Source organism: Anabrus simplex, chromosome 9, assembly GCF_040414725.1.
Source record: "Anabrus simplex isolate iqAnaSimp1 chromosome 9, ASM4041472v1, whole genome shotgun sequence".
Classification (NCBI taxonomy): domain Eukaryota; kingdom Metazoa; phylum Arthropoda; class Insecta; order Orthoptera; family Tettigoniidae; genus Anabrus; species Anabrus simplex.
The window spans coordinates 68,757,402-68,781,403 of NC_090273.1; the positions used below are offsets into that span (position 1 = coordinate 68,757,402).

The window sequence follows — 24,002 nt, forward strand, 5'->3', positions numbered from 1 at the left end:
CTACTTACTAAGCTTTCATTCCTTCCCTGAGGGGGGGAAGCGGGCCACCCAGTAGGGAACACCTACTCTCTGGCCAAGAGAGTTGTGGGGGGTTAAAGGTGATGTGCTTTATATAGGAGAGGGTAAATAGAGGTGATGGGAATGGGATATACTGTATGATTGGGGGCGTCTTGGTTTTCCTCATTCTGTGTTCCCTTTATTTTCTTTTTTCCTTTTTCTTTTATCTTTTTATTATTTTTATTATTATTTGTTCATTAATCTTCGGATTTTTAATGTTTTATCATAACATTATTTTGGTGTCTTATCCATGTTGAAGGATTTGTTGATTACATAAATGCACAAAATATAGCAATACATAAATACAGGCTTATTTCGTAGTTTTTTTTAACTGCTTAAACTAAGATACTGTACATGTTTCTTCAGTATGGAGAATGAAATGTTTTAAATAAATAGCATTAGTAAGCATACAGCCACATCCAAATACGAAGTTACATTGAGTGGTTACTAAAGGAATGAAGTCCGAAAAGAAAAAATCTAGACCAGTTATATATCATACAGTTTGGAGAGGATAGTGCTATTTCGTGGTCAATGGTGAGGTGGTCCACGTGGCATCTTAGGGACCGTAATATCAAAGAGTAAGAGGGGCCGATGCGATGGACTATAAGAAAAGTCTTTCGAAACTAGCATATTTTCTTGCTCAAGAACCTTTCGTAATAGAGGAGTTAAGAACAACAGCACAACTACCGTCTACTACACAAGAGAAAGAGCTGTTTAATATCAGAAGGATGAAAGCAGAAAGCATAGACGGGGATTTCTACGCCACGGATGCCATGTACAACAGGAACTGTCACATGAGAAGTGCAGTAACAAGACTGGTAGTGCACGGATTTCATGAACCCAGTGATCAATTTGTGTATACTTTATGCAAAAACTCGTGTGAGCGTTACCGTTTTGTGACGAGTTCCAAAAGAGTGAAACCACTGAGAGATTGCTGTAGAGAATATTAACAAAAACAAACAATGAATTTCTGTGCGATACTCTTGGTGTTAATATAATCTTAAAGCATAAGACCTATTTTATAATAATTATAGCCATTCCGCAATAATAATAATAATAATAATAATAATAATAATCATCACCATCATCATCATCATCATCATCATCATCATCTGTTTACCCTCCAGGTTCGGTTTTTCCCTCGGACTGAGCGAGGGATCCCACCTTTACCGCCTCAAGGGCAGTGTCCTGGAGCTTCAGACTCTTGGTCGGGGGATACAACTGGGGAGTATGACCAGTACCTCGCCCAGGCGGCCTCACCTGCTATGCTGAACAGGGGCCTTGTGGAGGGATGGGAAGATTGGAAGGGATAGGCAAGGAAGAGGGAAGGAAGCGGCCGTGGCCTTAAGTTAGGTACCATCCCGGCATTCGCCTGGAGGAGAAGTGGGAAACCATGGAAAACCACTTCCAGGATGGCTGAGGTGGGAATCGAACCTACCTCTACTCAGTTGACCTCCCGAGGCTGAGTGGACCCCGTTCCAGCCCTCGTACCACTTTTCAAATTTCGTGGCAGAGCCGGGAATCGAACCCGGGCCTCCGGGGGTGGCAGCTGATCACGCTAACCACTACACCACAGAGGCGGACAATAATAATAATAATAATAATAATAATAATAATAATAATAATAATAATAATAATAATAATGGTTTCTGAGATTACATACTCTAAAAGAAAGTTAAAAATCCACGCCCAGCCGGTAACCGATCCCGGGACCCTTTGCACCAAAGACCAGCATGCTAACCATTTAACCATGGAATTGGACAGTACCTGCTGTGACCTTGAGGTACAACCCTGGCATTTATCCTGGTATAAAAAACAGAAACCTTCTTGAGAACTGTCGTCAGTGTGGTTTGAACCCACCAAGCTTACAGCTACTTGACTGTTGAGTCTCGTACCTTTTGATACTCTGGTATCCCCTCTATGGAAGTGAGGAACTCTCTCCAGTGATCACTCTGGAGGTAGACGATGACATCTTGAAACTCGCTGTCTTGAGTCAAGTGATTCAGAAGTATGTCCTGGATTTGCTTCTGGGGCAGAAGGGCGAAGAAGTCCTCAAAGTCTTCTTCCAAAGTCGTCTCCTTGCCTGTGAACAGTTGGTTTTGTTTATAGAATGGAAATATGTAAAGCAAGACATTCTTCCTCTCTAAAGAACCAGAGAAACAAGGAAATGCCACTTGGTCCTTGTTTCAATGACGGTGAAATCCTGACATTCACCTCCCCGCGGTAGAGAGGGGGCAACGACTGCATATAAAAATAATATTTTATATGCAGACGGCTAACGAATGAAGGGACCGATTATCTCCCGGTATAAGGAGATCCCCTATACCAAGTGCCAACAGTCTCTTTGAGTGTGGATGAGTGGGTATGGGTAAGGGCAATCTATTGTCCTGGGGACAAGAAATTGTTCTCAAAGGCGGAGGAACCAGTTGGGTCAACGGCATTAGGATGCAGAAGGCAACGGGAAACTACTGCATTAAAGATCCTGAGAGATATCCCAATAAATTCACATGGCATGGCTGCAACGTCAAGATCGGAGCTGGTCGTGTGGATCGTCTACCTCCGTTTGGAGACGACGTCTTATGAAGAAGAAAGACATTCTTTTCTAATTTTGTGAGTTTGTAGGCCTGTAGTTAGCGATAAACTTACCCAGTATTGACTCACGATCTTGTGTTCTATAAGGCTGAGCTGGCCTACAGCTGGTTGTGATGATTGTTCTTTTAAAAGGAAGTACAACTAGCCAACCCTCCTCTATTAACAGGAATCAGTAAAGCATGGATTTCTAGGCACTAACATGGTGGTGATGGTGGTGATTATTGTTTTGAGAGCAAGTACAACTAGGCAGCCATTCTCTATATCAGAGAGAAAAATCGACGGGATCCGACCGACACTTCGAAAAATGAAGGTATCGGCCAAAGAAAGACAAGGGCCATGAAGGGCGTGAAAATGAAAGATTCCCTGGGCCTCCAATGCTCTAACTCCGTCGAAATCGGAAATGAGCAAGAGTTGACCAAGGGAGGTCGGATAGGCTAGATGAAAGTGAGGAACTTGGCACAAGTAAATGGAAGTAATGCCAGGATTCAGCTGAGGGCCCCGTGGTCCTCAACCCACGCTCCCAAGTCAAGAGCCTCTGGGGCCCCTTTCAGTCGCCTCTTACGACAAGCAGAGGATACCGTGGGTGTTATTCTACCGCCCCCACTGACAGGGAGAGTACTAACAATGTATAAAGCAAGCAGGAAATAAAAATTTAAGGAATAGGTATTTATAAAAAACAACAATACGCAAGTAATGTATGCTTAAAAGAGCAATGCAGTTACAGAAAGCCACGGAAAGATTAAACAAAATAGATTGGGAAATGTTATATTTCCTTTTTAGTTTTCAGTCTACTTACTGTACTCCATACAAAGATCGGTGTTACAATGAATTATCATATTCGTCTACTACTACTAAAAATGTTTTCATCCCCCCCCCCCACCTCTGAAGGGGGGAGGCGGGCCACTTAGACGGTGACGCCGTCTCTCAGGCCGGGAGATTTATTACGGCGAAGGAGATGCTCGGAGAAGGTGAGAGGTTGGCAGCCGTGGCCTATACTAGGAACTGTCCCGGCATTCGCCTTAGTGCAGGAGAATGGAAAACCACGGAAAACCATTCTCAAGACAGCCGACGGTTGGGGCCAACCGTGAGGTCCGGCCCTGTCCCGTCTCCCGAATGCAGAGGCGTAGACCAACGGTAGAGCCGTGGCCAGCCCTCCTCTGCTCGGTTGGTCAGAGTACAGAGCTGTTGTCACCACGGACCAGTCGTGGCCACTTAATATGGGCCGAGACCCACTCTACATCTACCGACCTCATATTCGAAATCGACTTTCAACGTATTAGGTCGTGTTACGTACATTTAGTACGTGTTGTAGAGAACAAAAGTGGCCAACCGGACACCAGTGTGATCCGAACCACAACCTGCCGATTTTGCATAGGTTGCTCTACCAACTGATCTTCTTCTTCTTCTTCTTCTTATTATTATTATTATTACTATTATTATTATTATTATTATTATTATTATTATTATTATTATTATTAGTATTATTATTCTTGAGGGTGGGGGTTGGACTCTATGAATTTCGTCCAGTCACTATGTCTGCGGTGTACATCTTCTACTTAGAATGTGAGATAGATAATATATGTTATGGGGCCAATTATTATGACTTGCTTGTATTTACCCGTAGAGGATGGAATAAATTTTACAGTGGAAACAAGAAACATATTTTGACAATATGAAAGCGGGAATAGCTCATCTTTACAACTGTACTTTGGACTCATCAATAAACTTATTTAATATATCAATTAAAGTGGGAGTGAGGGTTGACAATAAACAGGAAACACTAGTAGTAAGGGGAATAGATGAATTTTCAAGGCGTTGCATAAATTGACGACGGTTAGAATCAAATTGTGGACACTGAAACAAAATGTGATTACTATCACTGTGTGAGTGGCCACACACACACAGGTAGAGAGACTAGAAAGGTGGAAACGGTACTTATATTGCGGTGTATGCGCGTGGTTGAAACGAAGACGTGTGATATTCGTGATATGCGGGCGAGTGTATGATCCATAAAAATACCAAGGTTTGTAAGGAATTTGCGCCTGAATTTGTTAAAAAATAATTGCATTTTGTACGAGCGGAATATTGCCAATCCTCTTGCCACGAACTATATGCTGCATCGTAAAGTTCAGGAAGGAAGTCAAGGGGAGGAAGCGCCACAAGAATTGGTGCTGTATTTTGAGTACTAGCTGCCTTAGTCGCAGAATCAGCTTGCTCATTTCCAAAAATACCGGAATGTCCTGGGATCCACACTACTGTTATGTACACTCCTGATTGTTCGAGTTGATACAACAAATATTTCACATTGTAGAGATACCAACTATGAGAGAACTTGGGAGAGGTTAATGCATAAAGTACACTTTGAGCATCCGTATATAAAATTGTTCGTTTATAATGCTGTTGCTGAATGTGAATATGGGCTTGTCTAATCGCAAATAATTCTGCAGAAAATATAGAAAAATTATTTGGTAAATGGAAGGTTCCAATTGTATTGAAATTGGGAATAAAGAATGCCGCTCCTGCGCCTTGCGCAGACTTAGAACCGTCAGTGTAAATACTGATCTCGTTCTCAGATAAGAAAATTCTTATTTTTTTGGACGCGGGAGGACTATGAAAAGAATTGTGTTCTAAAGGCGAAAAGTGTGTTGCAGAGGATACTATGGTTTTAGGTTGGAAAAGTAGGCTATTATAAGGGATAGAATACATAGGAAGTTTTGGAAAACGTAAAAATGTATCGCTCTGTGTGAACAACAGTTTGTATGCCTGATAGAGAGCAGGAGTTCGTTCGCCTCTCGGAGGATGTTGTGTATAATACTCATGTAGAAGCTGTAATTTTGGAATTAATGGTGACCGGGCCAAAGCAAATTTCTTTAGAAGGTATTTACACACTAGAGTTTTTCTTCGGATCCACAATGGACATTTACCTGTTTCCACCAGTAAGGCATTCGTGGGAGTAGTTTTTAATGTGCCTGTACATATTCGAAGCGCTTTATATTGTATGATATTGAGATGCGCTACTATGGAAGGTGCGGCCATATCTATAAACAATGCACAATAATCTAATACAGAGCGAATCGTAGCACGATAAAACTACTAATGGATCTGCCCCCCCCCCCCACCCGCAACTGTTTTAAGGATTTGGATATACCCGTCCGTATTTTGCCGAATTGCGTTAATATGATGTTTCCACGTGAGCTTATGATCAAATATGATACTACGATGTGTTGAAGGGAGAACGTACCAATTGAGCTATGATGGCCTAGTTCATCTTTGTTCAGTCATTGCCCTGTACTATGACTGCGCTAATAGCGATGAATGAACAATCGTGTTTTCATGCCGGCAATGCAGCGCTGGCGGTAAAAACAGGAACTAGGCCTATATCGCCACGACCGACTTGATGCGTTGTTCTAGCTAGCTCCGTGCAACACCGACTCCAATCCTGAGACCGTAATATTTAAAACAACATGGCGGCCGAAGTAGCCGGACTGCTGGTATTGGCTAACACGAACATATCACGTACATATTATACAAACGACGGTAATTTAACATGATACACGTAACATCGTAGGGAAAATCACTTTTTCAGTATGAAAATGCCTCACCAACAAGTACGCACCACATATAATCAACTAGAATCACATATATTCTACTAGAAAAGAGAACAACAAGCTGATTATTTAGAAATGTCAATTAGTCAAATAAGGTTTTCTGTTAGATTTCACTTAACTGGATAGATGAAAATACATGATAAAACTGTTAAAATGGTATTTATAACATCATTTTGAACGTTTAAAAATAAATTAAAGTGCGAAAATCCTCAGTTTATTCGGTCTCATGACAACTATGAAACATAGTTTGTTGCCTCAGTTTTGAAGTGGTGGACAATTTCTTATGTTCAGCACTCAATGAAAAGGAAGTGCACCCGAAATAAAAATGTTATTGGCTTTGCGTCCCACTAACAAACATGTTTACGGTTTTTGGAGACACCGAAGTGCCGAAATTTAGTCCCACGGGAGTTCTTTTACGAGCCAGTAAATCTACCGACACGAGGCTGACTTATTTGAGCACCTTCAAATACCACCGGAGTGAGCCAGGATCGACCCTGCGAACTTGGGGTCAGAAGGCCAGCGCCTTGATCATCTGAGTCACTTAGCCCGAGTACACCCGAAATGATTATGTTAACCCAATGAACGGCCCTGGTAATGCTAACATAATGTTGACATAATGGCATTGCAATTCTTCATACAATGATGGTAACCTTAGTAATGAAACGTTCAGGCACTATAATAGGTTTTTACCCATTAAAGAACATGAGTGCAAGAACTCTATTGTCTCTACACACTGATGTCTAACCTACATGGACAAGCTTCAATTTGGCGTAGTCTGCTTGATAACAGATAACCACAGCATGAATCGGAAGGTGTTGGTAGCGTAAAAATCTGCGTTACAAACCCAGCTAAGCCCTCCAAGTCACTATTTCTTCTGTGTAACAGTATACAGCTTGCTCCATCTGTCACACTTATAAGTTTTGTTATACTGCAAGATCCAGCCAAACATTTCCACAGACAAGCACAGGTTATTGTAAAATGCATCTAAATCACTCGACACTTTGTAGCACACAGACCATGTAAATACGCACGGAATATCACAATATCAATTATATCCTAAATTAATATTTTTCGAGGAACACGAATAGGTTCACCGTTTGGAACTAGAGAAAAGTCTTCCCTAACCTCAGACTTATTCCCAAATGATGTACGCACACTAGAGTTTTGTCATCGATTTCAAAAAAATCAAGATGTATATTCCTAATCCATTTCTCTCTTAATGTTTTATTTCGTAGAAAACTTAAGAATAGTTGTATGAGAGGCATTGCCACAGTTAGACTTAAACCTGGTTCTCAACACGAGCAAAACAAACACTTTCTCATATTACTGCGTATAATTACAGATCCTAAGTGTCCACTGACTCATGTAAATACACTCGCACACTTACATTCTACAAAGAAAATAACATTTATCGTCAACTTTCATGAAATTACACCGACTACGCACGATAACAACAAACCAAAACAAATCCACGTTTCCAAAATTTTCGGCTACTCGATTCGCCATCTTTGAACAATCGAGAGTAGCATTAAGGTCTGAGGACTGGAGTTGGTCTTGGTGCTGTGTGCTGTGTGCTGTATAAGGTCGCTACATTAACGAGATCTCAGCTGCTGACGTCACACTATTGCGGCCTTGCAGCCTACCCGAGTGACAGTGTTGCCTACGAGATACTCAAGGCCGGGAAATACAGCACAATAGACACGGCCTCGAGATACTTCCGACTACTGCCACTAGAGTTCTCTTTACCGAGCTGTTTCGCCCGCTCCTTGCAACACGTTCGAATATGAAAAACTATAAAAATTCATTAAAACTAGTAATTTCAGAAGGCAGCAAACAGATATGAGATAAAAGATAGACCAAGAGCAATTGTTTGACTTATTTTCTACAACGTATTTCTTACACTATGCTTAAACGAAGGAAGTAATTCACGAAAGAAGCAGGGAAATATGATAGCGACTTTGTCACTTCTTACAGCTTCCTTTAATTGTGCCTCAGAATATCCGATAAACGCATCGAGATGCGGTCATAAATAACTTTGGGTTTAATCACCCTTTCACCAATTATCAGCGATCCAATCTTTTCCTCCGCACAACTGATGTTTTGACATTCGTATTGAGGCCGCTGTTTGGTGAGCGATGTTATGCCCGTTTCGCCATTAGAAAATCCTGTGTATTTTTAGCGTCTTCTGATACGGTTGAGTTACGCAGTGCGAGGATCACAGAAATCTGTAACTGGTAAGTGCTTTCCTATGCCAGAGGACGCAAATATTTAGCGTCGTTTCACCGTATTTCTATTTTTTCTTCCCGTAAAATAAAATTTGTGTCCGCCTCTGCGGTGTAATGGTTATTGTGATTAGCTGTCATCCGCGGAGGACCGGGTTCGATTCCCGGCCCTGCCACGAAATTTGAAAAGTGGTACGAGGGCTGGAACGGGGTCCACTCAGCTACGGGAGGTCAACTGAGTAGAGGTGGATTCGATTTCCATCTCAACCATCCTCGAAGTGATTTTCCGCGGTTTCCCACTTCTCCTCCAGGCAAATGCCGGGATGGTACCTAACTTAAGGCCATGGCCGTTTCCTTCCCTCTTCCCTGCCTATCCTTTCCAATCTTCCCATCCCTTCACAATCCCCCTGTTTAGCATAGCAGGCGAGGCTGCCTGGGCAAGGTACTGGTCATCCTCCCCAGTTGTATCCCCCGACCCAAAGTCTAGCGCTCCAGGACACTGCCCTTGAGGCGGTAGAGGTGGGATTCCTCGCTGAGTCCGAGAGAAAAATCGACCCTGGAGGGTAAACGGATGAAGAAAGGAGAAGAAGATTAAATTTGTTCTAACAGGAATAAAGCTTCTAACCCCTTCTTGACCATTGGGACTTACAAGTCCCGCCCTTATAAAAGTGCATTCACATTTTATTGGCAGAGTTTTGATGGCACTTGACTATTGGGACTTGCTAGTCCCACTTCTGAGCAGGAAGCAATATACTTGTAGTGTTATTTCTGGTCAACAGATGGCAGTGAAATGGTTATATCTCAGCTGTGGTATCTAGGCAACCGTAGAGAAAAGTGTAATCAGTTTTCAAATTATTTATTGCCTTGTGTGACAGTATAAATAAACTTATATTATATTTATGAAGCATGCATATTTGGGAATATATTTCTATTACTGCACAAGGCTTCTAATACGTAATATCATAAATATTCACACATTTCTAACAGGGACTTGCAAGTCCCGATGGGCAGCTAGTGACAGTCGTGTCGTGAGTGTTTTGTTCCATGCCTTAGTGTTGTTGGAGGGCGGTAAGAATTATGCACGTTGTGTTAGTTAGAATTCGAGTGAAATGTTGAAAATGTTTAGGTCTAAGACAAAAGGATTAAGTGAAGATGAACTTATTGCTGTCTTATGTGAAGATATTCCAGTGGATGGAGGAAACTTAACCGATTTGGAAGGCAGTGACAAAGAAGAAACAGTTGATAATTTTACCAGAGTATTTGATGCAGAATTGGAAGTTGCTGACTGTAAGTATTTATTTATTTTCCCATCAATGGCCTAACACTAATACAAATACAAATATTACACATGCAAATCAATAAAAATAAGACAAAGGGATGAACTGAGCAATGTTTTTGAAGCAAATGCTGAAGATGGTCCATCAATTGAAAGTAAGACTGCAAGAAAGAAAGCTAAACTTCCTGAGCCCAACAGAGGATGGAGAAGAAAGCCCCCTTCGACGGTGATACCTATAGGCTATATGAACATCATGAGTTGTGCAAAGAACAAGAAATGATGGCACTAAAATAGAGGTTAAGTGCCCCATTGTAGTAAAAGACTACAATGCAGATATGGGAGGTGTTGACAAAGCTGATCATCTGTGTGTCCTGTACTGTGTTGATAGAAAGTCAAGAAAGTGGTGGCAAAGGTGGTTTTGGGGAATATTTGACATAATTCTTGCCAATGCCTTCATCATACATAACCAGATGTACCCAAAGATAACAGTCCTGCAATTCAGAAGAGCTGTTGCCCAAGGACTGGTGACAAAAAAGAACGTAGGAAGGAAGAGATCCAGCCAAAGACCCATGCCAAGTGATGCACCCCAACCTAAAAGAGAGAAAGGTGCCTATTCAGTGTCGAATGATGTAAGGCTAGGAAATAGGGGGTATCATTGGCCTGCATTTTCACTGAATAGAGGAAGATGTGAAGTGTACAGCCTACAGAAAGTTGAGTCTAGGCCTTACTCAATTTGTAAGATTTGTAAAGTTCATTTGTGCTGCAATGATAGGTAAAACTGCTCTGCCCTGTATCATGAAGCAGAGATAAGTTAAGAGTGACGTGCATACTTGTATTTTTCAGTTTTAAATGTGTCCTGTACCTTGATGTAGTCATAAGGTAGAATGCACACATTTTTACAGGAAGCCAATTTCAAATTTTGTATTTTTCAGTTGTAAATATTAGTTAGATAGTTACTTCATACTTAGTTAATAATTCAACACAATTCATGTGCTTCCTATCTAAATGAAAATGAAAACCTACAACCTGTTTTCCAGTCATTGACCGGGTCAGGGGTGTAATGAATGAAGCATATATAGGTTGTTAGTACGATGGGGTCGTCACTCCCAAAGTGATTTATTAATGAATGATAGATGCTATGAAATGAGAATGGAGAGTGTTGCTGGAATGAATGATGACAGGGAAAACCGGAGTACCCGGAGAAAAACCTGTCCCGCCTCCGCTTTGTCCAGCACAAATCTCACATGGAGTGACCGGGATTTGAACCACGGTATCCAGCGGTGAGAGGCCGACGCGCTGCCGTCTGAGCCACGGAGGCTTTTCCTATCTATATAATAATTGTAAATAATTAATGTAGATCTTGTCTCAACATATACGTCTAAGTTGTGGTCATTTTCACCCTATTATATCGTTTTACGTACATTTAATCCGTGTTGAAGAGATGTTAAGTACACACACACAAAAAATGGCCAACCGGACATCAGTGTGATCCGAACCCCACAACCTCTCGATTTCGATTCATTGAATTTTCATATATTTGTTGAGATTGTCGGGAGAGAAATCTCGTCTATTGCCTCGCAAAATATCTTGTAGTTGTTTGATGGTCAGCGTTGAGGCCTTCGGTTCAGACTCAGAGGGTCCCGAGTTCGATTCTCGGCCGAGTCAGGATTTCGGGGACTGGGTGTTCGTGTTTGTTCCAACACTCTCCTCCTCAAATTCACACACCACATAGGGTTGGCGACAGGAAGGGCATCCGGCCGTCAAACAGCGCCAAATCAACAATGTGCGACACAGTTCGCACTCGCGACCTCACAAATGTGGGAAAAGCGCTAGAAGCAGAAATAATTTCTTTCTCCTTCACACGAAACAAAAGGTCAGCACTTCATTTCAGTAATTTCGTTTGGTTCAAGAATTACTTGTGCTGGAGTTTCTGAATTACCCTTTAAAATACTACCAATCACTGCAAAGGTTTTTCATCCTGGGTTACATTCTCTGCTTGTGTTTCCTCTAACGAGTAAGATTTTGGACATTTTTCTAATGTCCATTTAGACATTTTTCTAATGCCCAAAGTTCCTACTAAATACACTGACTGACAGAGCAAATGCAACACCAAGGAGGAGTGGTTCGAAAGGGATGAAAGTTGGGGAAAAAACAGAGACGGCACGGACGAACAATTGATGTTTATTTCAAACCGATATGCAGGTTACACAATGCGCACGGCATCGACTCAGTAGGATGTAGGACCACCGCGAGCGGCGATGCACGCAGAAACACGTCGAGGTACAGAGTCAATAAGAGTGCGGATGGTGTCCTGAGGGATGGTTCTCCATTCTCTGTCAACCATTTGCCACAGTTGGTCGTCCGTACGAGGCTGGGGCAGAGGTTGCAAACGGCGTCCAATGAGATCCCACACGTGTTCAATTGGTGAGAGATCCGGAGAGTACGCTGGCCACGGAAGCATCTGTACACCTCGTAGAGCCTGTTGGGAGATGCGAGCTGTGTGTGGGCGGGCATTATCCTGCTGAAACAGAGCATTGGGCAGCCCCTGAAGGTACGGGAGTGCCACCGGCCGCAGCACATGCTGCACGTAGCGGTGGGCATTTAACGTGCCTTGAATACGCACTACAGGTGACGTGGAATCATACGCAATAGTGCCCCAAACCATGATGCCGCGTTGTGTAGCGGTAGGGCGCTCCACAGTTACTGCCGGATTTGACCTTTCTCCACGCCGACGCCACACTCGTCTGCGGTGACTATCACTGACAGAACAGAAGCGTGACTCATCGGAGAACACGACGTTCCGCCATTTCCTCATCCAAGTCGCTCTAGCCCGGCACCATGCCAGGCGTGCACGTCTATACTGTGGAGTCAATGGTAGTCTTCTGAGCGGACGCCGGGAGTGCAGGCCTCCTTCAACCAATCGACGGGAAATTGTTCTGGTCGATATTGGAACAGCCAGGGTGTCTTGCACATGCTGAAGAATGGCGGTTGACGTGGCGTGCGGGGCTGCCACCGCTTGGCGGCGGATGCGCCGATCCTCGCGTGCTGACGTCACTCGGGCTGCGCCTGGACCCCTCGCACGTGCCACATGTCCCTGCGCCAACCATCTTCGCCACAGGCGCTGCACCGTGGACACATCCCTATGGGTATCGGCTGCGATTTGACGAAGCGACCAACCTGCCCTTCTCAGCCCGATCACCATACCCCTCGTAAAGTCGTCTGTCTGCTGGAAATGCCTCCGTTGACGGCGGCCTGGCATTCTTAGCTATACACGTGTCCTGTGGCACACGACAACACGTTCTACAATGACTGTCGGCTGAGAAATCACGGTACGAAGTGGGCCATTCGCCAACGCCGTGTCCCATTTATCGTTCGCTACGTGCGCAGCACAGCGGCGCATTTCACATCATGAGCATACCTCAGTGACGTCAGTCTACCCTGCAATTGGCATAAAGTTCTGACCACTCCTTCTTGGTGTTGCATTTGCTCTGTCAGTCAGTGTATGTGTTTCTTGTCTAAAGCTTTTTTATCGCGTCTGGGTCTCCATAGAAGTGGCATTTGATGTACACCAGACCAATCTTCAGACTTATATCGCCGGGCTGAGTGGCTCAGACGGTTAAGGCGCTGGCTTTCTGAGGCCCAAGTTGGCAAATTCGATCCTGGCTTAGTCCGGTGGTATTTGAAACTGCACAAATATGTCAGTCTCTTGTCGGTAGATTTACCTGCTGACACGTAAGAACTCATACGGGTCTAAATTCCGGCACCTCGGCGTCCCCGAAAACCGTTAAAGTAGTTACTGGACGTAAAAGCAATAAAATTATTATTATTATTATTATTATTATTATTATTATTATTATTATTATTATTATTATTATTATTATTATTATTATTATTATTATTATTATTATTTAACATGAAATGAAAATAGGTTAATTGCTGCCCCCTACTAATCAGAGTAAGAAAGGGACGAGTGGTGGTGGTGGTGATTATTGTTTTAAGAGTTATTACAATTGGGCAAACATAATCTATTAACACTGTACCAGGTGTATGCTTCCGGTTTCACTAAGAGGTGGCGTCAGCGAACAGTACGCAGCGTATGAATTCGACACATACGTCAGTTTGTTCGTCTGACATTAACCTTCCAACACACATAAATTGAGTCCGCCAAACACTAGCGTCTGTGCAGTATCGTTCAGTAATCATGTCGACGTTTGTGCCGGAAAAAGAACTTTTGCAAGACGCATTGCTTTTATTATTTAATCAAAAGGAAAAGGCTGTGGGAAGTAATCGTTTGCTTGCAGAAACATACGATGAACCCACTCCATCGATTAAACATGTGAGACATGGTTTCGACAATTAAAATGTGGTGATTTCAATATGAAAGACGGTGCGCGCTCTGGACTCAAACTCAATAGTAAATGGCACTAGGAAAGTCACTTGTGAAATGCTTGCTTCAACGCCACGAAAGAAAATTATTTTTGTACCGAATTGTGACGGTTGACGAAAAATGGATTTATTTTGAAAACCCGAAGCGGAGAAAATCGTGGCTGTCACCTGTCGAAGCCGGTCCTTCAACACCAAGGCCAAATCGCTTCGGCAAGAAGACCATATTTTGTGTCTGGTGGGACCAGAGCAGTATTGTGTATTATGATCTCTCGAAGCGTGGTGAAACCGTTAAGGTACAACGCTACCGTCAACAAATGATTAATTTCATTCACGTATTGATCGAAAGACGACCGAAATGGGCCAGAAGACTTGGCAAAGTGATTTTGTTACACGACAAAGCGCCGTCTCACACAGCAAAACAAGTATAATAATGTTATTTGCTTTACGTCCCACTGACTACTTTTACGGTCTTCGGAGACGCCGAGGTGCCGGAATTTAGTCCCACAGGAGTTCTTTTACGTGCCAGTAAATCTACCGACACGAGGCTGTCGTATTTGAACACCTTCAAATACCACCGGACTGAGCCAGGATCGAACCTGCCAAGTTGGGGTTAGAAGGCCAGCGCCTTAACCGTCTGAGCCACCCAGCCCGGCTGCAAAACAAGTGAAAGGCACTTTGAAATCGCTTGGATGGGACATCCTTCCTCACCCGCCGTACTGCCCCGATCTGGCGCCATCTAACACCTCCTCGCATCAATGGGGCATGCGCTCGCGGAGCAGCACTTGAGCAATTTCGGGGAAGTTGGAAAATGGCTCGAAGAATGGTTTGCCGCAAAAGACAAGCAGTTTCTCTGGCATGGTATTCGTAACTTACTGTACCTGAAAGATGGGCGAAGTGTATAGAGGCCGATGGCCAATATTTTGAATAAACAAAAAAATAATTTCCCTTGAAAATTACGTGGTTTTTAACCGCAAAACCCAGCAAAAACATATGCAAACACCTGGTATGTATATACTGTATGTGTGTGTGTGGAGTATTCAGGTACGTGACCCAAACCACGCAACCACTCGTTCGGAACGATCATGACGATCGATGTTGTGTTTCCATGAAGTAAACAGAGTTCACAGTAATATCGAGACAGACGGACAAAAATTCAACTGGACCTACTTTTGACTTTTGTATTCTTAATCTGTTTAACCTCCAGGGTTAGTTTTTCCCTCGGACTCAACGAGGGATCCCACCTCTACCGCCTCAAGGGCAATGTCCTGGAGCGTGAGAGAGTTGGTCGGGGATACAACTGAGGAGAAAGACAGTAGCTCGCACAGGCGGCTTCACCTGCTATGCTGAAGACGGGCCTTGTGGGGATGATGGGAAGATCGGAATGGGATAGACAAAGATGAGGGAAGGAAGCGGCCGTGGCCTTAAGTTAGGTACCATCCCTACATTATTTGTCCGAAGAAGAAGTGGGATGGCTGAGGTGGGAATAGAACCCTCTCTACTCAGTTAACTTCCCGAGGCTGAGTGGACCCCGTTCCAGTCCCCGTACCACTTTTCAAATTTCGTGGCGGGGCCGAAAATCGAACCCAGGCCTCAGGGTGTGGCAGCTAATCAAACTAACCACAGAGGCAGACATTTGGAGCTATTAAAAGTTAAAAATATGTGGTATACTTTAAGTGGGTGCATACTTCTGATATCTGCATTCATTATTTCATATGGCGAGAATTCTGAGAATACCAGAGACAACATCTTGGGGCTGGCTATGAACTTGCTCATACATTTGCACTGGGAAATCACTTATTTACTGAGGGTGAAATTATTAAAGAATAGTTACCGCAGTGTAGAATTTTGTCTTCTACTGAAAGAAAGAAATACAAATCATTAAGTACCGTATGTCAAGAAACACAGTAGCTTCAAGAATCGATGATATTGCAGAAGACACCAGGGTGAAGCTTGAGATCTGTAAGAATTTTACAGCTTTATCAATTGCAACCAATGAAAGTACAGATATTGCGGATGTTGCCCAGCTGGTTATTTTTGTTTGCGAAGTAGACAGTTCACTACGAGTAACGGAATAGTTAGATTTAATTCGTCTGAAGACAACTACAACCGGATTAGACATATTTAGCGCTGTTTCTCAGTCTGCGAAAGAATGGGTTTTTGTTGGGGAAACTCGTATGTCTAGCGACAGACGGTGCTCCTGCTATGACGGGTGCAAAATCGGGGTTCATTGGTCGACGAAAATCAAAATTACAGTCGCACTACGGTAGTTCCTTTACAGCCGTTCACTGTGTGATTCTTCAAGGAGCTCTTTGTGTAAAATCGCTCAAAATTACTTATATAATGGACACTGTCACGAAAACTGTGAATTATATTCGGGTTCGCGGATTAACCCATCACCATTTTAAACACTATATGGATTTGATCGACAGCGAGCACAGCGATGTGTCGTATTATTCCGAGGTGCAGAGGTTACAACAGAGCGGGGGGAGGGGGGGCGTACGGAGGTTTTGAATTTCTTGGTTGAAAAGGGCAAATTCGTGATCCAAAGTGGATTTCAGACTTGGTGTTTTTAGCACATATTGCAACACGTCTAAAGGAATTGAATCAACAGATGCAAAGGAATTACAATGTAATAGCCGATATGTGCGCTGTTATACCCTCTATATATTAAAAATATGTATGAAAACTAAAGTCAGTCAGTCCAGCCATTCTATCCAGTCGATTTCCTTCATTTTTTAACTGAAAGGTATTCATGCACAGATTAGTCATCATGCACTATAAATCACTTAACTTCCGCCTTTGGGCCGATGACCTCGATGTTAGACCCCTTTAAACAACAAGCATCATCATCATAACTTCCGCCTTTCTCAAATTATTTGATTTTTTCCATTTTTTGTCTCTTTGAAGCAATCATATCTTTGGTTCTAATTGAGGTACGGAGTTCGTTTTGGCCTAAGAACACTCAGTGGATCAACTTTCATTTCAGCTCTTAACTATTCAAATTGGTTGATTCTGGGGAAAGTTATGAGTGCACATTCAATATGACGTCTCGTTTCTTTCCCTTTGAAGCAATCATATCTTTGGTTCTAACTGAGGTACGCAGTTCCTTTTGGTCTAAAACACTCAGTAGATCAAGCGCTTTCTTTTGAGGTAGTAACTACTTAAACTGGTAGATTCTAAGGAAAGTTATGAGTACATTCGTCTCCATGACGAAGATCTTTGAAGGACTTTTTAACAGTTCGGCGCGTAGTGTTGTTCCAAGGAACGTTTAAGGGGACTTGGGACACATTTTTTTCGGTAAATGGATGAAATTGTCGGAATTTGAATTCTGGCATAAATAAATTATATTAACCTTGCTCTACATAACAAAAATGGTTTTGTGCCGCTGTGACTATTTTTGACGTAGTTACGGCCGTTTCTAAGTGGCTCTGCACGGTCATTTGATTCTCCACCACGCCCCCTTTTCTCTGTATGCTCGGCTATCAGTGTTCCCTTCTGTTACCATTAATTCCCTCTTTTCAGTAGCATTGAGATGACACAATTTTTGAATACTGGAATATATACTGCCATCTGTTGGCTATGTTATGAACTACTTCAACCTATAATTTAGTCAACATAAAACTTAATATTTTAGAACATGTTTATAATTATATCCATTCTAGTGACATGTTTGACTTGAAAAATTCTATGTGTTTATAGAAGTAGTATTTTAATATGTTTGAGAGTTGTAACCAAATGCATATATTTAATAAGTTAGTGGACAGCCTGACATCAGCCTATACACTTCCTTGTTTACTATTGGGTTTGTTTTGGTCAGTTTCGTGAATTGCAAGCAAGGTTGCGGGAAATTGTTAGTGAATATTATATCAAATCATGAGGAAGTAGATCCATCCAATGTAGGTAAACAAGTGCTTGACATTGCTGTATCATTTGATGGAACATGGCACAAGCGTGGCCATACATCTCTCTGTGGCATTGGCATAGTGATTGACATTCTGAGTGGATTAGTTATAGATTACCATGTGTTATCTAAATATTGTCACATGTGTGTTGTAACTGCTCATGAACTGGGTGATGATTCTCCAGAATATAATGTATGGCTGGAAGGTCATAAAGCATGTGGGAAAATGCTCCAGGAATTATGAGGGATCATCTGTAGCAGTGAAAGTATTTGCAGCTGATATTTTATGGAAAAGATCAGTGGAAGAATGTGGCATGCGCTACACAACTGTGCTTTTTGATGGGGATGCCAAAACATTTCTCCACCTTTCAAATGAAGCAGTATATTGACCAGATGTACAATTGAAGAAAGAAGAGTGCATTAACCATGTTGCAAAAAGGATGGGGACTGGTTTGAGGAATTTGGTGAAAGAGTAGAAAGTAAAAGGAACTAAACTTGGTGGAAGGGGTCCTGGAAGTTTGAAAGAAGCAACTATTGTGAAGCTCACAAATTATTATAGGCAGGCAATTTGTCCAAATATTCCCTCAGTAGATAATATGAAATCTGCAATATATGCCTCACTATACCATTACTCCTCCACAGATGAAGATCCTAAGCATAAGAAATGCCTCTTAGGACTTGAATCATGGTGCTTCTATAACAAGAGTATCACAACAGGACAAACCCCTCAAAACCCACAAAAAATGTCAGTTTAATTCACAACTGCAATGCTGCTGAAAATTGTGCCTGTATACCAAAGGCTGGCATCAACAGAACTTCTGTCTAGATGTTGTAGAGGGGCTACTCAAAATTCCAATGTAAGTCTTCATGCATGTATATGGAAAAAGTGCCCAAAAGAGACTTTTGTGTCCTCAAAAAGACTTGGAATAGCTGTTTCTAATGCAGTTTCAGAATACAACATGTGATGCAGTGCAACACAGGAAATGAAAATGGCTGTAAGGAAATATAAACTTTCACCAGTATCCACCAAACTTGCCACACAGAGATGAAAGAAGAAAATTTGACAGTCAGCGGTCAGTCACCCAACAAAAGAAAACAGCCAGGAAAAGACTGAAAATCCTCAAGGTGCACAGGGAGGAAGCCAAGAAGAAACAGGAGGGTAGGAGGTATAGTGCTAGTGAATTTTAAGAGATTTGGAAAGGCCATTATGAAAATTTTTAATGGTTTTAGAACTAAAATTCATTTAACTCAAAACACCATTTTTTGTAACCTGCAGTGTTCCATGCGGGTCAAATCTAAACCTATATTTACCAAAGTTTGTGTGTAGCTTCTATGTGACCTAACAAAGAAATTGAAGGATGGATTTTGCATTTTTCTTCAATATACTCATTTTATGAGGCAAAATGTACAGAAAATTAGTGGAAAATTACATGAAATAAAATTAAAAATTTGAAACAGGAGTTAATTGATCAACATAGGGTGAATCAAAAATTCCATCCTAGAGTTTTTTTATGTTATAAGGAAGAATCATTTCACAAGTTTTCAAACTCTCAGGTAAAAATCCATCCCGCAGGGAACTTTTTGAAAGTTGCCTGTTTTGCGAGTGTCATAAACACAAAGTACACCATATCTCATAAACTAATAAGGATATTCAGCTGAAATTAAGATATATTCTTTCCATAGTAGTCCTACATATTCCATAAAAATTTCATTGTGATTGCTCAAAAATTGTGGAAAATAAGAAAATGTGTCCCAAGTTCCCTTAATTCAATTTCTTTGTGTGATGTATTTTCAAGTGTTATGTTGGCATAATATTACATTCTATTACCACAGCAGATCATGTGCTTTATTTCATTAACTCGGAACTTTGCAAATAGATCCGTGAGGATAGTAACGAACAACACCATACTTTGTACATTGCGGGCGGAGCCAGCGGGAAACTGCTAGTTGGAATTTAAATTTAAGCTAACCTTTTGGAAGAATCAAAGTAGGAAGCCAGATTTCTACCATGTTGAGTCCTTGGGATCTCTGAACTTTGATACTGAGTCGGAGAAATATATTCGTCTTCTAAATGATCTTCAAGATATATTTCATAATAAATGTAAAGGCCAGGTCTTCAGTACGACGTAAGGCTCAAAGAGCAATACAAGGACCAGGTGTTTCCTTTTATCAACGATTGAACCCATCTCGTTTCCTGAGAGTCCGAATGTTCGCGGGAGAAATAATAGCGATGTTCGGAAGCACATATAGGTGTGAGCAGTATTTTTTAGAAATGGACTTGAACAAGACTAGGTTCAGATACCGATTACCAGACTCTCATGAGACTTACCTGCATTAAGAGTGTCCAGTCGAACAGTGTGCGAACAATTGCTAAAAGGATTGTGTGACATGCAAAATCATACAGTACAGCTACTACTACTCCTCTATGTTTTCATTCCTCCCGTGAAGGGTGAGCGGGCCTCCTAGACGGTGAGGCTGTATCTCAGGCCAGGATATGTGCGGAGAAGGTGAGAGGGTGGCCAATACTAGGAATTGTCCCGGCATTTACCTTAATGCAGGAGAATGGAAAACAACAGCAAACCATCTCAGGACAGCCGACAGTGAGGACCAGCCCCTCTCCGTCTCCCGAATACAGAGGCGTAGAACCACGACATAAGGTGTGCCGCAAGGATTGACATTAAGTGGTTACTGTGTGTTTTTGTGTACCGTACTTTTGTATGGACATGGTTGGAGATGCTACTTTACTTTTATTGCAGGCTATTTCCTTTTGTTAAAGCTTTTAAACATGACGTTTTGCTACAGAAGCGATGTAGTAGCGGCATGTTTCTAGTTTCAACCGGGACATGAATGAAGCCTCCATCTAGTGGCGAGGATTGGAACTGTACGGGCTTTCGAAGCCTGTCGACCGAGCTCGATAGCTGCAGTCGCTTAAGTGCGGCCAGTATCCGTATTCGGGAGATAGTAGGTTCGAACCCTACTGTCGGCAGCCCTGAAAATGGTTTACCGTGGTTTCCCATTTTCACACCAAGAAAATGCTGGGGCTGTACCTTAATTGAGGCCACGGCCGCTTCCTTCCCACTCCTACCCCTTTTCTGTCTCATCGTCGCCATAAGACCTATCTGTGTCGGTGCGACGTAAAGCAGCTAGCAAAAAAAAAAAAAAAAAAAGCCTGTCGCACTACCCTGGGGCAATGATTAATGACAGATGAAGTGAAATGATAGTGGAGAGTGTTGCTGGAATGAAAGGTGAGAAACGGAGCACCCGGAGAAAATCCCGTCTCCTCTGCTTTGTCCGGCACAAATCTCACATAGAGTGACCGGGATTTGAACCAAGGTGAGAGGCTGGAGTACTGCCGTCTGAGCCACGGAGGCTCTATAGCGGCGTAGTATTCGGCAATATTCAGCTTCATAATTGTTCGTAGGAGAGATGAGCAAGTTAAGGCGCCTAACAAATTAAATGCCTTTTATTTTGTTCTTCATTGCTTATGGTAACCTTTAAAGTAATTATTTATTTTCCTGGTACACGGTGATCACAAAGCATATTGTCTCGCGCATTTTTTTTGTAAACACCGTGTTGAACACTTTTAATTATCTGTGTACATATGACAGAATATATACATATATTGCAACGGAGTACTGTAGTTGTGAACGTGTAAGGTACACCCCTCCAGGCTTGAGTTATCTGATTACGTCCTGACCTAGAGCTCGTACCAGCTGTTTCTCATGCACGCAAACCTGACAGTGAGCTCGTGAACTTTACATGCCTGGTTTACATCGACCTACCATGGCTGATGATGTTTCTACTTCGCACTTCCCGCACCACTGACATCTCAGCTGCTAGGATCTCCCTTCATCGGAACGTCCTGGAGGGTCGTCGGCCTCGAAGACGACCACGAACATGTTGGCTGGAGAGAGTGATCGACGACATCCGCCTCGCAAAACTCAACCCTCGGGATGTTAGGGATCGTCTGAAGTAAAAAAGAGATTCAAGAATCCAGACCCACACAAGCGAGAAAATGCAAAGGAGATGATGAGAATTCTAAAGCTTATATGTTATTATTCAAGACTACCTACAACTAAGTCACCTCATTTATGAGGCAGCAGAGCCTATTTAAATGGATATACATTCATAAACAGTCGTATTGACATAATAATTACTTCGTAGCGGAGTAAAATTGACTTACTTATTAACTATCAAGCTGTTTTCCAGATGGTTGCCATGGATCTTCAACATAATAGATTGAGTGCATTGTTAACGACAACGTGGACAACATTATCAGATTATCCCAGTTATTCCTGGGGTCACCAGAGCCATCCACTTCGCTTTTAGCCAGGGATTTAAAGCCGGATGCTCTTGACGACGCCGCGTGATTTTAATAATAATAATGTTATTTGTTTTACGTTCCACTAACTACTCTTTTACGGTTTTCGGAGACGCCGAGGTGCCGGAATTTAGTCCCGTAGGAGTTCTTTTACGTGCCCGTAAATCTACCGACAGGAGGCTGACGTATTTGAGCACCTTCAAATACCACCGGACTGAGCCAGGATCGAACCTGTCGAGTTGGGGTCAGAAGGCCAGCGCCTTAACCGTCTGAGCCACTCAGCCCGGCCCGCGTGATTTTGACATAAATGTCTTATGGGAGGGGATCACCTGAAATTAGCGATGCGAAGTGTGTGACGCTATGTTACCTAGCAACCGTTGATGGACAGCCATGACTGCGAGACATTTGAACGCACTCAGCCTGGTTCCGTCGGGAAATTTTTCTATGGGTCCTTTTAATAAACAATATAGAAGTATTGAAATAATATTTTGATATTTTCGTATACTACAGGTACGTGTTAGTAAATGTAGTATTTTAGTGCGGAAAATTCAGTTCGTGCTTTCAACATTCTATTTCCAGTATAAAGTGTTTTGTGTAAAATAAGAATAGGACTATCCGTATATTTGTCTGCAGTGTCTACGAAGGACATTCTACCTCCCTTCACGGGCTCTTCTTTTCTGCTGATCCCGACGAATTATTTTGCCAATAAATTCTTCGAAGGATTCTATCTTCCACACCCCCAGCTGGGAGATGTTATCGAGTACAGAGGATGAGTGTCTCACCAAGCTCTCTATCCTTTGGTAGTAAGTCAATGATTCGTGGACTTGTATTTTACTTACCAGAGCCGATTGCTAGAGCCAGCGTAAATACAAAAGCCAGGAGTAGCTTCATCTGAAACAGAAAATTATTATTATTTAGTGTCAGAGCGTTGATACAACACGAGCAGTACAAATATACATAAACATAAGATACACGTTACATTACACAAAATACACGGCACTTTAAACATATAATTCGTGCGATCACACTGAGTCCATCCAATAATCAGCAACAGCAGTTCCCTCTTTGGTCGCTTGAACACTGGAGAGGGCACAGTTGACAGTTATACATGTGTTGGGTAGTTTGTTTTTCCCCCGCAATCACAAGGTTCTGTCTGTTTCCCTCTCGAGGTTGTCCATAGATCTTCCGGTACCACTTCTCAAACGATTAAGTGACCTCCAACTAGCCCAGCTGAGCTGATGTCCAGGAGGTGGAGATTCATGAGGTACACATCCACTCTGAAAGGTGTTGTATTCTACTTCGCCACAGGTCTCGGCGCGCTGCTGCTGGTCATTTGTTTCAAGTGGTAGAGACGTCGAGAAGGCACTTTCTTGATCTTAATCCTTTAGAAGGCGGTCGAAATCCAAATAACAGGTGACTCCTGCTGTTCTCCGCCTTTGTCCTCTCATATCTTGCCGCCACTTCCCTCCGAATATCAGGAGGAGCTATCCCAGGCAGGCAGTAACGTTTCTCAGTAGGAAACAGAAAATATTAGTGTTAGAAACGGTTTGGGGGAATAGTATCACTTATGGCTGGTTTCTCGAATCTCAACTTAACTTTCTCTTAGTTACGGTTCTAAAATATCGACAATTAAATAACT

General features: G+C 42.4%; 1 protein-coding gene across 1 annotated transcript in view; it reads right to left on the bottom strand.

Annotated features, from left to right (window-relative positions):
* LOC136880863 (protein G12) overlaps positions 1–24,002 on the bottom strand; it is a 63,238-nt gene that overhangs the window by 9,780 nt on the left and 29,456 nt on the right. The window contains exons 2-3 of the mRNA XM_067153404.2: positions 23,203–23,254; positions 1,953–2,140 (exon numbers count right to left, since the gene is read on the bottom strand). Coding sequence (XP_067009505.2) covers positions 1,953–2,140; positions 23,203–23,254 — 240 coding nt within the window. The remainder of the gene's footprint in view (positions 1–1,952; positions 2,141–23,202; positions 23,255–24,002) is intronic.